Raw genomic sequence first — 17,469 nt, forward strand, 5'->3', positions numbered from 1 at the left:
TGACTCCACAATTTGGCGGGTAACTGTATGGCTTGTTTTTGTGGCTGAACGCTGTTCTCAGATTATTGAATATTGTGCTTTTGCAGTAAAGCTTTTTTGAAATCTGACAAAGCGGTTGCATTAAGAACAAGTTTATCTTTAATTCTATGTAAAACATGTATCTTTAATCAAAGTTTATGATGAGTATTTCTGTTATTTGATGTGGCTCTGCAATTTCTCCTGATTTTTTGGAAGAATTTCTGAACATGGCGCCAATGTAAACTGAGGTTTTTGGATATAAATATGAACTTGATCGAACAAAACATACATGTATTGTGTAACATTGAGTCCTGGGAGTGTCATCTGATGAAAATCATCAAAGGTTAGTGATTAATTTTATCTATATTTTTGCTTTTTGTGACACCTCTCTTTGGTTGGAAAATGGCTGAATGCTTTTGTGATTAGTTGCTGACCTAACATGTTCTGCTTTCGCAGAAAAGCCTTTTTGAAATCGGACACTGTGGTTGAATTAACGAGAAGTGTATCTTTAAAATGGTGTAAAATACTTGTATGGTTGAGGAATTTTTATTATTCTGTTGTTTTGAATTTGGCGCCATGCAATTTCACTGCCTTTGTTCATGGACATGGACACATTGTTCAATTTCTGTTAGTCACAAGTCTGTGGAACTTGTTCAGTTTATGTCTCAGTTGTTGAATCTTGTTATGTTCATACAAATATTTACACATGTTAAGTTTTCTGAAAATAAACGCAGTTGACAGTGAGAGGACGTTTTTTTTGTTGCTGAGTTTATAATACGATATGGGAGTGAATTGTGTCTAAAGGTAGCACATGCTAAATTAACATAAACACTGGGGTAGATTAAAACGAACAATTAATGATTTGAGGGAGTACAATGGACTTATTATTATCATGTTTTGTTTGTAGTTAAAACCTTTGGGTTGCTGATTATATTAGTATAGTGAATGCTAAAAGAATTGAACACTTTCTCCACCAAGAGGTAGTAGTAATTTTTCTCCCTTTGAAATGTTTCCTGAGGCTATGTTTTTTGTGAGAGAGCAGTGAGTGAAATTCTGCAGTGTAGTTAGTATAAAGGTATCCGGATTAGGCCATTACCTACCAAATTAAATAAGGCCTGGCCATTTTTGTCATATGGTTTAACACGCACGCACGCACGCACACACGCACACACGCACACACGCACACACACACACACACACACACACACAAATGACCTCTGACCTCTCTCCTGACTTTCTAGTGTGGTTTGACCGCCCTCACTGGAATGCCGAGAGGCATTACTTGCCCGAGATGGCATAGCAGTTCAGACGTCTTTTGTCCTCGTCTTGTCGTGTCATGTATTTATATATTTACAACTTTTTTCACATACATTTTATTTTTATTTTCCATCAACTCATCTTCAATACACTCTCCTGCAACCTGCCTCACCAATTGATATGTATAAATACGTATTATTTACCTCAAATCTGCAATCAAATCTGCAATCCTCCAAGAAGCTAGCCAGAAGCTAGCCAGAAACTCCAAGAAGCTAGCCAGAAGCTAGCCAGGAGCTAGCCAGAAGCTAATCAGAAGCTAGTTAGCTTCTTTACTGGCAACTCGTTAGTATTCAGCTAACCACGGTTTGTGGTCATCAGCTATCCTTTAACTCGAAAATCTATCGCCAGTTTTGTACGGCGCAGCGCGGCTCGGAACGGAACATACCGGACCGATTTTTCTCTCCATGTCCCTGGATTTCAACTGCTCTCTGGACATTCACTCCCGGATCTCACAGCTAGCTGGCTGCTATCCGTGTGTCTATCTGCTTTCGTCGATTCCGGAGCAAACATCAATTACTCCGGAGCTAGCCAGCTCCGTCAATCACTCCTGAGCTCCGTCAATCACTCCTGGGCTGCAGTCACCTATCCGGACCCGTTTTACTGCCTACGCGGAGCCCCACCGGGCCTTCACAACTGGACTGCCGACGTTATCTACCCGAAGGAGATCCGGCTGGCTCCTCCGTCGCGACGTTACCTGAACGCCCATCTGCGGCCTGCTAACCGTTAGCTGTCTTACCGGCTGCTCTCAGAATAGACAATCGGACAATTTATTTATTTTTATTATTATTATGTTTCTTCTTGGGCCTCTATAACTATATCTATTGTTTTTATTTTTTTGTTGTTGTGTGATTTGGACTAATCCCCTCTACAACACGGAACTCCACTAATCTACTGACGGAACGCAAGAGGTGGCTAACAACAGACCTCCATCCTATGCTAGCTTGCTACCGATGTCCTGGCTAGCTGTCTAAACCGCCGTGACCCCCAAACCAACCTCTCCACTCCCTGGACCCTTTTGATCACTCGACTAAGGATGCCTCTCCTTAATGTCAATATGTCTTGTCCATTGCTGTTCTGGTTAGTGTTTATTGGCTTATTTCACTGTAGAGCCTCTAGTCCTGCTCACTATAACTTATCCAACTTATTAGTTCCACCACCCACACATGCAATGACATCTCCTGGTTTCAATGATGTTTCTAGAGACAATATCTCTCTTCATCACTCAATACCTAGGTTTACCTCCACTGTATTCACATCCTACCATACCTTTGTCTGTACATTATACCTTGATGCTATTTTATCGCCCCCAGAAACCTCCTTTTACTCTCTGTTCCAGACGTTCTAGACGACCAATTCTTATTGCTTTTAGCCGTACCCTTATTCTTCTCCTCCTATGTTCCTCTGGCGATGTAGAGGTGAATCCAGGCCCTGCAGTGCCTAGCTCCACTCCTATTCCCCAGGCGCTCTCTTTTGATGACTTCTGTAACCGTAATAGCCTTGGTTTCATGCATGTTAACATTAGAAGCCTCCTCCCTAAGTTTGTTCTTTTCACTGCTTTAGCACACTCTGCCAACCCGGATGTTCTAGCTGTGTCTGAATCCTGGCTTAGGAAGACCACCAAAAATTCAGAAATTTTAATTCCAAACTACAACATTTTCAGACAAGATAGAACTGCCAAAGGGGGCGGTGTTGCAATCTACTGCAAAGATAGCCTGCAGAGTTCTGTCCTACTATCCAGGTCTGTACCCAAACAATTTGAACTTCTACTTTTAAAAATCCACCTCTCTAAAAACAAGTCTCTCACCGTTGCCGCCTGCTATAGACCACCCTCTGCCCCCAGCTGTGCTCTGGACACCATATGTGAACTGATTGCCCCCATCTATCTTCAGAGCTCGTGCTGCTAGGCGACCTAAACTGGAACATGCTTAACACCCCAGCCATCCTACAATCTAAACTTGATGCCCTCAATCTCACACAAATTATCAATGAACCTACCAGGTACCCCCCAAAGCCTTAAACACGGGCACCCTCATAGATATCATCCTAACCAACTTCCCCTCTAAATACACCTCTGCTGTCTTCAACCAAGATCTCAGCGATCACTGCCTCATTGCCTGCATCCGTAATGGGTCAGCGGTCAAACGACCTCCACTCATCACTGTAAAACGCTCCCTGAAACACTTCAGCGAGCAGGCCTTTCTAATCGACCTGGCCGGGGTGTCCTGGAAGGATATTGATCTCATCCCGTCAGTAGAGGATGCCTGGATATTTTTTTTTAAATGCCTTCCTAACAATCTTAAATAAACATGCCCCATTCAAGAAAATTAGAACCAGGAACAGATATAGCCCTTGGTTCTCCCCAGACCTGACTGCCCTTAACCAACACAAAAACATCCTATGGCGTTCTGCATTAGCATCGAACAGCCCCCGTGATATGCAGCTGTTCAGGGAAGCTAGAAACCGTTATACACAGGCAGTTAGAAAAGCCAAGGCTAGCTTTTTCAAGTAGAAATTTGCTTCCTGCAACACTAACTCTAAAAAGTTCTGGGACACTGTAAAGTCCATGGAGAATAAGAACACCTCCTCCCAGCTGCCCACTGCACTGAAGATAGGAAACACTGTCACCACTGATAAATCCACCATAATTGAGAGAATTTCAATAAGCATTTTTCTACGGCTGGACATGCTTTCCACCTGGCAACTCCTACCCCGGTCAACAGCACTGCACCCCCAACAGCAACTCGCCCAAGCCTTCCCCATTTCTCCTTCTCCCAAATCCATTCAGCTGAAGTTCTGAAAGAGCTGAAAAATCTGGACCCCTACAAATCAGCCGGGCTAGACAATCTGGACCCTTTCTTTCTAAAATTATCTGCCGACATTGTTGCCACCCCTATTACTAGCCTGTTCAACCTCTCTTTCGTGTCATCTGAGATTCCCAAAGATTGAAAGCAGCTGCGGTCATCCCCTCTTCAAAGGGGGGACACTCTTGACCCAAACTGCTACAGACCTATATCTATCCTACCATGCCTTTCTAAGGTCTTCGAAAGCCAAGTCAACAAACAGATTACCGACCATTTCGAATCTCACCATACCTTCTCTGCTATGCAATCTGGTTTCAGAGCTGGTCATGGGTGCACCTCAGCCACGCTCAAGGTCCTAAACGATATCTTAACCGCCATCGATAAGAAACATTACTCTGCAGCCGTATTCATTGATCTGGCCAAGGCTTTCGACTCTGTCAACCACCACATCCTCATCGGCAGACTCGACAGCCTTGGTTTCTCAAATGATTGCCTCGCCTGGTTCACCAACTACTTCTCTGATAGAGTTCAGTGTGTCAAATCGGAGGGTCTGCTGTCCGGACCTCTGGCAGTCTCTATGGGGGTGCCACAGGGTTCAATTCTTGGACCGACTCTCTTCTCTGTATACATCAATGAGGTCGCTCTTGCTGCTGGTGAGTCTCTGATCCACCTCTACGCAGACGACACCATTCTGTATACTTCCGGCCCTTCTTTGGACACTGTGTTAACAACCCTCCAGGCAAGCTTCAATGCCATACAACTCTCCTTCCGTGGCCTCCAATTGCTCTTAAATACAAGTAAAACTAAATGCATGCTCTTCAACCGATCGCTACCTGCACCTACCCGCCTGTCCAACATCACTACTCTGGACGGCTCTGACTTAGAATACGTGGACAACTACAAATACTTAGGTGTCTGGTTAGACTGTAAACTCTCCTTCCAGACCCATATCAAACATCTCCAATCCAAAGTTAAATCTAGAATTGGCTTCCTATTTCGCAACAAAGCATCCTTCACTCATGCTGCCAAACATACCCTTGTAAAATTGACCATCCTACCAATCCTCGACTTTGGCGATGTCATTTACAAAATAGCCTCCAATACCCTACTCAACAAATTGGATGCAGTCTATCACAGTGCAATCCGTTTTGTCACCAAAGCCCCATATACTACCCACCATTGCGACCTGTACGCTCTCGTTGGCTGGCCCTCGCTTCATACTCGTCGCCAAACCCACTGGCTCCATGTCATCTACAAGACCCTGCTAGGTAAAGTCCCCCTTATCTCAGCTCGCTGGTCACCATAGCATCTCCCACCTGTAGCACACGCTCCAGCAGGTATATCTCTAGTCACCCCCAAAACCAATTCTTTCTTTGGCCGCCTCTCCTTCCAGTTCTCTGCTGCCAATGACTGGAACGAACTACAAAAATCTCTTAAATTGGAAACACTTATCTCCCTCACTAGCTTTAAGCACCAACTGTAAGAGCATCTTACAGATTACTGCACCTGTACATAGCCCACCTATAATTTAGCCCAAACAACTACCTCTTTCCCAACTGTATTTAATTTATTTATTTATTTTGCTCCTTTGCACCCCATTATTTTTATTTCTACTTTGCACATTCTTCCATTGCAAAACTACCATTCCAGTGTTTTACTTGCTATATTGTATTTACTTTGCCACCATGGCCTTTTTTGCCTTTACCTCCCTTCTCACCTAATTTGCTCACATTGTATATAGACTTGTTTTTTTTTTACTGTATTATTGACTGTATGTTTGTTTTACTCCATGTGTAACTCTGTGTCGTTGTATGTGTCGAACTGCTTTGCTTTATCTTGGCCAGGTCGCAATTGTAAATGAGAACTTGTTCTCAACTTGCTTACCTGGTTAAATAAAGGTGAAATAATTTTTTTTTTAAATAAATAAATTGGATGATGATTTAAAGGTCATATTTAATACTGATTTGAAGGTCATTTATAATACTGATAATCACGGAGAAGTTTTATAACTGATAGGACAATGAGAAGGATCGACCTGTCTCTAGTCTATTTTTACTACTACAGGTACAACTGCTTTTTTGTTTGTTATTAAGGGTAGTAATTTAAATGTGATTTGTAGTGTTGTTGTTTTTGGGGGGGACTGAAGTTTTACACACCTTGAGTGATATGTAGGGATGTATTGAGTGATGTATGAAGGAATGTATTGCTGCGTTGTTTGTTCTGTTGGGTCTGCTGGGTCTGCTGATGATCAGCATAACTTCCTGGCTGATCCTATTACTGCGATGAGGTTGACAGTGTGATATGGGAGTATAAGCTCATTTGAAACATTGTTTCAACAGAATGTGATATTTTTTATTTGAAATATGTTTTAGAGATGTGCATTAAGAATATTGGTAGTAGTAATCATTTGTCATACAGTAGATCATTTGTTTGTCTGGATTTCCTGAATCAGAAATATGCTGAACTGAATTATTGTTCTGATCTGTCCTTTCTTGAGGTTATGGTGGAGATGGTATCTAGATGCATAGGAGGAATAATTTGACCAAACAGGGTGTGGACCTCAAAACCCCCTCTAACCAGCTGATGAAATGCCATTCACTACGGCCCTGTCCTGCACCACTTCTATCCAGAGACCTGAGTCTGAGCCAGAAAACACTGTACAGCATCCAGTTGAAGTTATCAAATGTTTTTCTCTCCGGAGTGAAAAAGAAGTCCACGTGGAGTGTGCATGGAGAGAGATCTGTTCCAAAACTTCTCTCATTTTGCTGGTATACTGGTTGGCAAATGGACAAGACATAATGAGTTGTGGTGGGCTTCAGGTGAGACATTGAAATTGGGACATTATCATGGGTCATCCACTTTGAACCTATCTGAAGAAGAAAAATTAAGAAATGCCAAAAGATTGAGGGGGTTGGTTGTTGAAGGAATTCTAAATTCCTCTGTTTTCATTCCCAATCAAAATTAAACACTCTGCTCTGTCAATGCATTAAGGGTTTGTAAGACCCTATATTTTATAAGAAAGGACAGAGCCCCGGTCTTAAAAGTCAAGTAACAGCCTTTAATTCAAGAGAGTACTGAGTTCATACACATTTTACCACAGGTTATAAACTGAGAATGACGTCAGCGTTTTCTAAATGTTCCGTCTCTTCTTGACACTGGTAGAGAGGCCCTATAGTTCTCAAGCCTTCCCTCCTCGCCTAAAGCCAAGGTCAGTCAGTGTAGATAAGCATTCTAGACAGTCTGGAGATAGTCCGTCCCTGCCATCTGGAGATAGTTCATTCATTTGTACAAAGGAACAGACCGTCATTGTACTAAACTCCCGACTACATTCACTACATTATATTCAATAATGGGAGCAAGAGAGAAAATTCATACATGTACAGTAACATAATAGCCCTTTAATTCATCCTGATTGAAATGTATACATAATTAGTCATAGATTTTAAAAAATCCCTTAACATTGGTCAACTGTACCTGTAATTGATTTAGATTTGGAGGTCTACACTGCTAAATGTATAGTGATTTAGGCTAAGAATGCATTGAGGTACTGATCTGTAATTATAGCCCTGATGAGGAACTTAGTACTAGTATTATGAGATTCATATATTTGTATGGTTAATATAAATGTACATTCTGCCAGTATTGATGTATGTTAAGTTGAGGGTTTTCATTTTGAGTGATATATCCAATGTGAATCACTGAGCAATGTCGTCCTAAATTTCGGTTGGATAATTAATTGGGGTTTGATTATCATTTGGGAACTGAATGATTTCCCTTACCTATTCCCTATTCCTGACTACATCTCTGATGATGACCCCAATCCTGAGCATAAGGACTCAGATGTGGAGCCCACACTGAGTGTACAAGGTGCCCAGAGAGGGGTGTCTGTCACTGGTGTAGGAATGGTTCTGAACGGGGTGGACATTTTTATCATGCTGGCCCCTACCTTTGTGTATGATGCCAGTGTGATTGATGACTGTCCTATTTGCTGTAATGAAGCCTGTGTGTGATTTGATTTTTCATGTTTCATTTTCTGTTCCAGATTGACCTTGTTAAGATAAGAAAGGTCTAAAACTCAGCAAAGGTTGTTTACCATGGATGAGATGTCAGGCGCCAGAAATATGTACTTTGTTTGTTTACATTTATGTTTAACAAAAATCATGCAATGCTTGTACCCTTAGATTATTCCAGGAGAAGCTTCTTGAGAGGGGAATGTGATATTGTATTCACCTTATTTGTTGGCTATGTAACAATGATTTACTTAACAAACAGTAAGATATCTGTTCTGCTTGTGCTGTGCTTTATGGTCTCCACTCTAGCACCCTGCAGCTAGTCTGGGTGGTGAGGACATGGGTTCTACTAGAGAGAGCTTGAAGCTGACAATTGATTGATGTTGGTGCCAAAAACCTAAAATCTGGCATTCCATAGACAAGATGTTGTGTGTGTGACTCGAGATAGAGAGAGCCTGGAAGGGTTTAGAACAATGCCTCATTGTCTCATCTTACTGGCATCTACCAGCAGCATACCACCCTGCATACCACTGCTGGCTTGCTTCTGAAGCTAAGCAGGGTTGTTCCTGGTCAGTTCCTGGATGGGAGACCTTTTGGATGGGATGTTAAACGGGTGTCTTGACTCTCTGAGGTCATTAAAGATCCCATGGCACTTATTGTAAGAGTAGGGGTGTTAACCCCGGTGTCCTGGCTAAATTCCCAATCTGGCCCTAAAACCATCACGGTCACCTAATAATCCCCAGTTTACAATTGGCTCATTCATCCCCCTCCTCTCCCCTGTAACTATTCCCCAGGTCGTTGCTGCAAATGTGTTCTCAGTCAACTTACCTGGTAAAATAATGGATACAAATGCAAATAAATCTGGGAAACTAAGCCAGGATGGGGGTAAAACACCATCCCGTGTAGATACCTAAGGTGGCTTATGGGAGATGGAACCATTGTGACTAAGCATTTTTATGTCCTATATAATATAATTTTTTTTCATTTTCAGTTACGCTCTCAGCCTAACAGTCAGAACAAGACTGGTGGGCTGACGGTTTCATTATTGCAATAATTCATCAATATTAAATAAAGAGGATTGTTTGTAGAAATGACCAAGTCTCTCTCAGTACTGAATTTCCACAACAATAGTCACTTCACCCCTACCTACGTGTATAAATTACCTGAACTAACCTGTACCACCGCACACTGGCTCGGTACCGGTACCTCTTGTATATAGCCTCGTTATTGTTATTCTTATTGTGTTACTTGTATTATTCTTTTTCACTTTATTCTATTTGGTAAATAATTTCTTAACTCTTCTTGAACTGCACTGTTGGTTAAGGGCTTGTAAGTAAGCATTTCACGGTAAAGTCTACACTGTTGGTTAAGGGCTTGTAAGTAAGCATTTCACAGTAAGGTCTACACTGTTGGTTAAGGGCTTGTAAGTAAGCATTTCACGGTAAGGTCTACACTGTTGGTTAAGGGCTTGTAAGTAAGCATTTCACGGTAAGGTCTACACTGTTGGTTAAGGGCTTGTAAGTAAGCATTTCACGGTAAGGTCTACACTGTTGGTTAAGGGCTTGTAAGTAAGCATTTCACGGTAAGGTCTACACTGTTGGTTAAGGGCTTGTAAGTAAGCATTTCACGGTAAGGTCTACACTGTTGGTTAAGGGCTTGTAAGTAAGCATTTCACGGTAAGGTCTACACTGTTGGTTAAGGGCTTGTAAGTAAGCATTTCACGGTAAGGTCTACACTGTTGGTTAAGGGCTTGTAAGTAAGCATTTCACGGTAAGGTCTACACTGTTGGTTAAGGGCTTGTAAGTAAGCATTTCACGGTAAAGTCTACACTTGTTGTATTCGGCGCATGTGACAAATACATTTTGATTTGATTAGATTTTTAGACCGATGCGCCCTGAGAGCCCTGATATGTAGGCTATGTGTGTAGTTTTAAAATGTACGTAGTTATGTCCTTGAGCTGTTCTTCTCTACTAATGTTATGTGTTATGTCATGTTCCATGTTTTGTGTTGGACCCCAGGAAGAGTAGCTGCTGCTTTCTCAACAGCTAATGGGGATCCAAATAAAATACCAAATACCAAATGTAAGATCAATACAATTTCAAGTTAGAACATAGGAGTGTGAAGTGTGACTCAATGACAGCCAACTAATGGACACTCCTTTCTGAAAGGGTCAGCCAATGACACTCACCTCAGAAATACTTGGCAACCAATGATCAGTCACCATCCAATGAGCACTCACCTCTGAGATGTTGGAGACAGGCTCTACCTGCACCTCGGTGGAGCTCACAATCTCAGTGGAGGTGGTGTCCAGGATCTCTACGGCAACAGAGATGAGGAGGCGGGCCCTGAAGGACACACCTTCCCCCAGCCCCTCATTCAGGTCCTGGTGCTCATCAATCAGAGTGTAGTGGCGGGTTGAGCCATACATGTTGACCCAGGCTGGGCCCATGGTGGGGAGGAACCCTGGGGGAGGAGAGGACGCGGTGAACGAGGAGAGGATGGGGGATGGAGGATGACAGGTGAATTGAACGAAAGACAGGGTCCTGAAAAAGGCAATTGCCTGTGTGCTGTGGTGCAGGAGTGTCATGATGCTGCAACTGAGGAATGTTGCATGGTAACTATTTTACTTTTTCTTACTTTTTCTGTGGACTAGGTACATGAAACTCGTTTTTTTGCATGAAGACATTATGATTTGCAGTGGAATTGAAAGACTTACCTTCCTGGAAACTATTTGAGTATTGTGTTTAAAAACTATTTGAGTATTTTATCAAGTTTGTATTTTTTATGCTTCTTTGTTGTGATACTCCCACGCAGGTGACGACCTCCGAACTTACCACCTGGGCTTCCCACTGGATTATTGACCCTGATGAACAAGACCCTGCACAAATCGAAACTTTGGGCGCGGCCCGCATGGACCAATGGGGTTGGGGCAGGGTTGTCCAGCTTTGTTTCACTCAGGATATAAGCAGAAGTGAAGTGCAATGGAGAAAGATGAACTAGACTGGCAGTTGAAATTCTCAGAGAATGGCGGAAGAGTATACCGAGTTTGAATCTGATGGTGCTAGCAAAGATGACAATGAAAATGAAGTTGATGAGAATACTGCATGGACTACAGTCGCTGAAGGAAGGGTAAAGAGAGCTAAAATGACAGTTAAACTGCTGTCTAGTAAGCCTAATGCTTATGGCGCAACTACTTCACAGTTTGTAGTAGGAGGGCGGTTTGAGGATAAGAAGATGTACCTGGGAGATCTGTTTGATGTTGCCCAGATAAAGAAAGTGTTGTGTACTGTGGAATCCATGAGGGTGACCAGAAGTGGAATTTTGTAGATTTTTGTGTGTGTCGGGCAGGAACAAAAGGAGCGTGCGTTGCGCCTTACCAGAATCAACAATCAAGGACTGTTTTCGAATTTCGGAGCAGGGCACCAATCAAGGGCATGATTTCTCAAGTCTGTGGAAGTTGTAGCTGAGAAGATCAGGATGAAAATTCCTTGAGTAGTTGGGACTCGAAGAAGATAGAGAGTATATCTGTGTTGCTGTTTTTCGATGAGTCTCTTCCTATTCATGTCAACATGGGATATGTGAGTAACACGGTGAGGGCATTTGTCCCCAGGTTACTGCTGTTTTCCAACTGCAAAGCATTTGTGCACATGTTTGTTTGCAAAGGATATGATTTGCTGGGGAATATGATGTGGTAAGGAGAAGCTGCATGATGTACTGACGAGAGCAGCAGTTCTGTCCTCTCAAGTCAAAGGATATGATTTGCTGGGGAATATGATGTGGTAAGGAGAAGCTGCATGGTGTACTGACGAGAGCAGCAGTTCTGTCCTCTCAAGTCAAAGGATATGATTTGCTGGGGAATATGATGTGTTAAGGAGAAGCTGCATGGTGTACTGACGAGAGCAGCAGTTCTGTCCTCTCAGGTCAAAGGATATGATTTGCTGGGGAATATGATGTGGTAAGGAGAAGCTGCATGATGTACTGACGAGAGCAGCAGTTCTGTCCTCTCAAGTCAAAGGATATGATTTGCTGGGGAATATGATGTGGTAAGGAGAAGCTGCATGATGTACTGACGAGAGCAGCAGTTCTGTCCTCTCAAGTCAAAGGATATGATTTGCTGGGGAATATGATGTGGTAAGGAGAAGCTGCATGGTGTACTGACGAGAGCAGCAGTTCTGTCCTCTCAAGTCAAAGGATATGATTTGCTGGGGAATATGATGTGTTAAGGAGAAGCTGCATGGTGTACTGACGAGAGCAGCAGTTCTGTCCTCTCAGGTCAAAGGATATGATTTGCTGGGGAATATGATGTGGTAAGGAGAAGCTGCATGGTGTACTGACGAGAGCAGCAGTTCTGTCCTCTCAGGTCAAAGGATATGATTTGCTGGGGAATATGATGTGGTAAGGAGAAGCTGCATGGTGTACTGACGAGAGCAGCAGTTCTGTCCTCTCAGGTCAAAGGATATGATTTGCTGGGGAATATGATGTGGTAAGGAGAAGCTGCATGGTGTACTGACGAGAGCAGCAGTTCTGTCCTCTCAGGTCAAAGGATATGATTTGCTGGGGAATATGATGTGGTAAGGAGAAGCTGCATGATGTACTGACATGGTGAGAGCAGCAGTTCTGTCCTCTCAAGTCAAAGGATATGATTTGCTGGGGAATATGATGTGGTAAGGAGAAGCTGCATGATGTACTGACGAGAGCAGCAGTTCTGTCCTCTCAAGTCAAAGGATATGATTTGCTGGGGAATATGATGTGGTAAGGAGAAGCTGCATGGTGTACTGACGAGAGCAGCAGTTCTGTCCTCTCAAGTCAAAGGATATGATTTGCTGGGGAATATGATGTGTTAAGGAGAAGCTGCATGGTGTACTGACGAGAGCAGCAGTTCTGTCCTCTCAGGTCAAAGGATATGATTTGCTGGGGAATATGATGTGGTAAGGAGAAGCTGCATGGTGTACTGACAAGAGCAGCAGTTCTGTCCTCTCAGGTCAAAGGATATGATTTGCTGGGGAATATGATGTGGTAAGGAGAAGCTGCATGGTGTACTGACGAGAGCAGCAGTTCTGTCCTCTCAGGTCAAAGTATATGATTTGCTGGGGAATATGATGTGGTAAGGAGAAGCTGCATGGTGTACTGACGAGAGCAGCAGTTCTGTCCTCTCAGGTCAAAGGATATGATTTGCTGGGGAATATGATGTGGTAAGGAGAAGCTGCATGGTGTACTGACGAGAGCAGCAGTTCTGTCCTCTCAGGTCAAAGGGTATGATTTGCTGGGGAATATGATGTGTTAAGGAGGAGCTCAGAATTTGGGACAGAGTTCAGGGGTTGGTAATGTTCTGTAGTTGCGCCGTGATTGGCTCAGTGTTCTGTCACTCAAGGGGACACTACGTCACTGCAAAATATAAGGGTAGAGCCGACCGTGACCGGGAGACCCATGAGGCGGTGCTAAATTGGCCCAGGGTTAGGGGAGGGTTTGGCCAGCCAGGATTTCCTTGTCCCATCATGCTCTAGCGACTCCTTCTGGCTGGACAGGAGCCTGCAAACTGACTTTGGTTGCCAGTTGGACAGTGTTTCCTCCGACACATTAGTGCGCTGGCTCCGGGTTAAGCGAGCAATGTGTCAAGAAGCAGTGCGGCTTGGTAGGGTGGTGTTTTGGAGGATGCATGGCTCCTGACCTTCGCCTCTCCTGAGTCCGTAGGTGGGTTGCAGCGATGGGACAAGACTGTAACTACCAATTGGGGAGAAAAGTATACATATTTTTATATTCACATTATATCGACAGTAGCTTTGATTGGACTGGCAGCCAGTGGAAAATACAAAGCGTAGGGGTTGTTCTGTCACTCATGGGGACTGCATCGCCGCAAAATCTATGGGGAAAACTCTGAAATTCAAGCCCCCTGGGTGCTGCCATAGAGTTACATTTGAAGTACCCATCCAAGATGGCTCAAGGACATTGGCTACAGATAAAATTACGTCAATCACATTATACCTAACGTAGCTTTGATTGGGCTGATCAGGTCAACATCATACTTTCAAAATCTTAGCTACCAAGCTAGAAGTCATCATGAATCATGTCGACAATCTACTGGCAAATCAGTTTTGATCCTTGTCATATGAAGAGAATTAACGAATAAATTATACATACAACTTAAAAGAATAAACATTCAACATTGGTCACTCTGTCAATCCAGCATGACTTCTCCTGCGCTCAAAACAACTGGAAACCCAGAACTGGGAAATATCAGACTTCAGTGAGTTCAAGACCTCTCTCTAGAGCAGGGGTGGGCAACTCCAGTCCTCGAGGGCCTGATTGGTGTCACACTTTTTCTCCATCACTAGCACACACAGCTGATTAATCAAATTGCATTCTAAACTGAAGCTCATGATTAGGTGACTATTGGAGTCAGGTGTGTTAGCTGGGACTGGGGAAAAACTGTGACACCAATCAGGCCCTCAAGGACTGGAATTGCCCACCCCTGCTCTAGAGCTCTGACCTGAAGATCACTGACGTCATCATGATTAAACCTTGTTTTTATTCAGTTCCCAGTTGTCTTGAAAGCACCATAAATCCAGAAAATGCCAGACTTTGATGACAAAGTTTGATGACAACATTTTCCCACGAAGGACCTTCCTGTTCAAGTGAGCACAGCACAACAAGGTGAGTCCAAAAATGTGTTGTATGCTGCTGCATAATGATGTAATATGACAGAGATATATACACTACTGTTCAAAAGTTTGGGCTCACTTAGAATTGTCCTTGTTTCGAAAAAAAAAGCACATTTGAAAAAGCACATTAAAATAACATCAAATTGATCAGAAATACAGTGTAGCCATTGTTAATGTTGTAAATGACTACTGTAGCTGGAAACACCAGTCTCAACGTCAACAGTGAAGAGGCGACTCCGTGATGCTGGTCTTCTAGGCAGTGTTGCAAAGAAAAAGCTGTATCTCAGACTGGCCAATAAAAATAAAAGATTAAGATGGGCCAAAGACACTGGGCAGAGGAACTCTGCCTAGAAGGACAGAATCCCAGAGTCGCCTCTTCACTGTTGAAGTTGAGACTGGTACTATTTAATGAAGCTGCCAGTTTCAGGACTTGTGAGGCGTCTGTTTCTCAAACTAGACACTCTAATGTACTTGTCCTCTTGCTCAGTTGTGCACCGGGGCCTCCCACTCCTCTTTCTATTCTGTTTAGTGCCAGTTTGCTCTGTTCTGTGAAGGGAGTAGTACACAGCGTTGTACAAGATCTTCAGTTTCTTGGGCATTTCTGGAATGGAATAGCCTTCATTTCTCAGAACAAGAATCGACTGACTAGTTTCAGAAGAAAGGTCTTTGTTTCTGACCATTTTGAGCCTGTAATCGAACCCACAATTGCTGATGCTCCAGATACTCAACTAGTCTAAAGAAGGCCAGTTTTATTGCTTCTTTTAATCAGGACAACAGTTTTCAGCTGTGCTAACATATAATTGCAAAAGGATTTACTAATGATCAATTAGCCTTTTAAAAGGAAAAACTTGGATTAGCTAACACAAAATGTCAATGGAACACAGAAGTGATGGTTGCTGATAATGGGCCTCTGTACACCTATGTAGATATTCTTTTTTTATTTTTTATCTCCCGCTTCCAGCTACAATAGTCATTTACAACATTAACAATGTCTACACTGTATTTCTGATCAATTTTATGTTATTTTAATGGATGAAAAATATGGTTTTCTTTAAAAAAACAAGGACATTTGACACCAAACTTTTGAACGTTAGTGTATATATACTGTAGCTAAGAAAGTAATACTAAGTGTATGTTGTGTAGTACGCTGTTAGTAGCCCATGTGCATCACCCTAATAATTCGGTCCCTTTTCCCCTTATAATTTCGCCTTCTGTTCTGACTTGGTGCAGGTCGCCTATAGCCTGTTTTAGAGAAATGTCATCATTGAATATTGTAAGAGCTTTCATTGTCTGCTTATATTCCCCCTTTATTTATCCAAGGTTCTGACTTGGTGTACAGGGAGAAAACTGTAAGAACGGCACATGTTCTGAATTCTGTCGCTGTACATTTCAAAAGTGCTGAATGACCTTCTATTGACTACGTCCATCCTAGCTCATTGATTAATGTCTTAATCGGAATTACGGATTGCCTCTTGTCCGCTTGTCGTCGCCTTATGCCATAGTTTGTACATCTCAATTGTCAGTAGAAATCACATTTGTTTAAGCAAGTCAGCCATATCAGCAATGTTTTATTAAAAGGCAGTAAATGAGGCTGAATGAACTGTTTCACTGCCAGGTGAAAGCCAGGTGTAGCAGTGGTAAGGTGTTGGGACTGCTGTTGAGACTCTTCTGTTGGGACAGCTTTATTTTCGCAGTCCCCGTTCCCGCAGAAGGCCTTTTGCCATTTGGTAGGCCGTCATTGTAAATACGAATTTGTTCTTAACTGACTTGCCTAGTTAAATAAAGGTTAAATATATATATTTTTTAGTTTGTGGGCACCGCTTGTCACCGTTATAGTGCAATTATTGTATTGTTTAGTGTTGTGTTGTGGCTTTCCTGGCATTCAATAAAATAATTGTTTCTGTTTTGTTTAAGTTAGGTGGAGTGTTTTGCTTAGCATTGTTTGCACAGTTATCCTTTTTGATATTTCTGATTATTTTTAATCCAGTCCGGTGGTAGTTTTAAAACACAGCCAGATAGAGAGAACGTTTTCTCATTTGAGTGTATGTTTGGAGTGCTGTGCGGAACGAGGCACTGGCCCATATTCTCTTGTGTTTAGCTCGCTTATCCAGCTTCACCGTGTGGGAAATCTGCCTGAGGTGAAAATTGGACTGGACTGAGGACGACTCTGGCGCAATCTGGTGGAGTAAGACTGTGTTTTCAAATTGACGTTCCTGTGCCTTCTAATGACTTGGTAAAAATGACTTAGCACCAAAATGACTAATGTGCTACAATAACATTGGCTTGACCTGATGACCTATCAATATGAGGCTAATGTTGATCTATGGACTGGGTAGATATATCACCTTACCTTTGTCACCATCGTTGGCGATCTTTCGCAGGTCAATGAAGTGTGTTCCTATGGCAACGTCATTGACTTTGTCAGAGTCTCGTATCTGGACCTTGATGCGTTTGCAGAGCGGAGGAAACATCTCAGTGAAGACCACCTGCTCGTTCCAGACGGGCTCATAACTGCTCTTCTGGACAGAAGTCTTCCCCTGGAGGAAACAACATACGTTTGGATTGACACACATTTAATTCTTATACTAAGACACTTCATTTTATGTATATATTGTAAATAATGTATCCTCTATTTATAATGTGATTGTGATCCATTACTTAATG

At 42.7% G+C, this 17,469-nt stretch overlaps 1 protein-coding gene across 11 annotated transcripts in view; it reads right to left on the reverse strand.

Annotated features, from left to right (window-relative positions):
* LOC115118250 (otoferlin-like) overlaps positions 1-17,469 on the reverse strand; it is an 86,255-nt gene that overhangs the window by 36,168 nt on the left and 32,618 nt on the right. For all 11 annotated transcript variants that reach the window (XM_065026280.1, XM_065026275.1, XM_065026270.1 and 8 more), the window contains exons 10-11: positions 17,156-17,342; positions 10,386-10,609 (exon numbers count right to left, since the gene is read on the reverse strand). In XM_065026280.1, the coding sequence (XP_064882352.1) occupies positions 10,386-10,609; positions 17,156-17,342 (411 nt within the window). The remainder of the gene's footprint in view (positions 1-10,385; positions 10,610-17,155; positions 17,343-17,469) is intronic.

The sequence above is a fragment of the Oncorhynchus nerka genome, linkage group LG13 (assembly GCF_034236695.1).
Source record: "Oncorhynchus nerka isolate Pitt River linkage group LG13, Oner_Uvic_2.0, whole genome shotgun sequence".
In the NCBI taxonomy this organism is placed as follows: Eukaryota; Metazoa; Chordata; class Actinopteri; order Salmoniformes; family Salmonidae; genus Oncorhynchus; species Oncorhynchus nerka.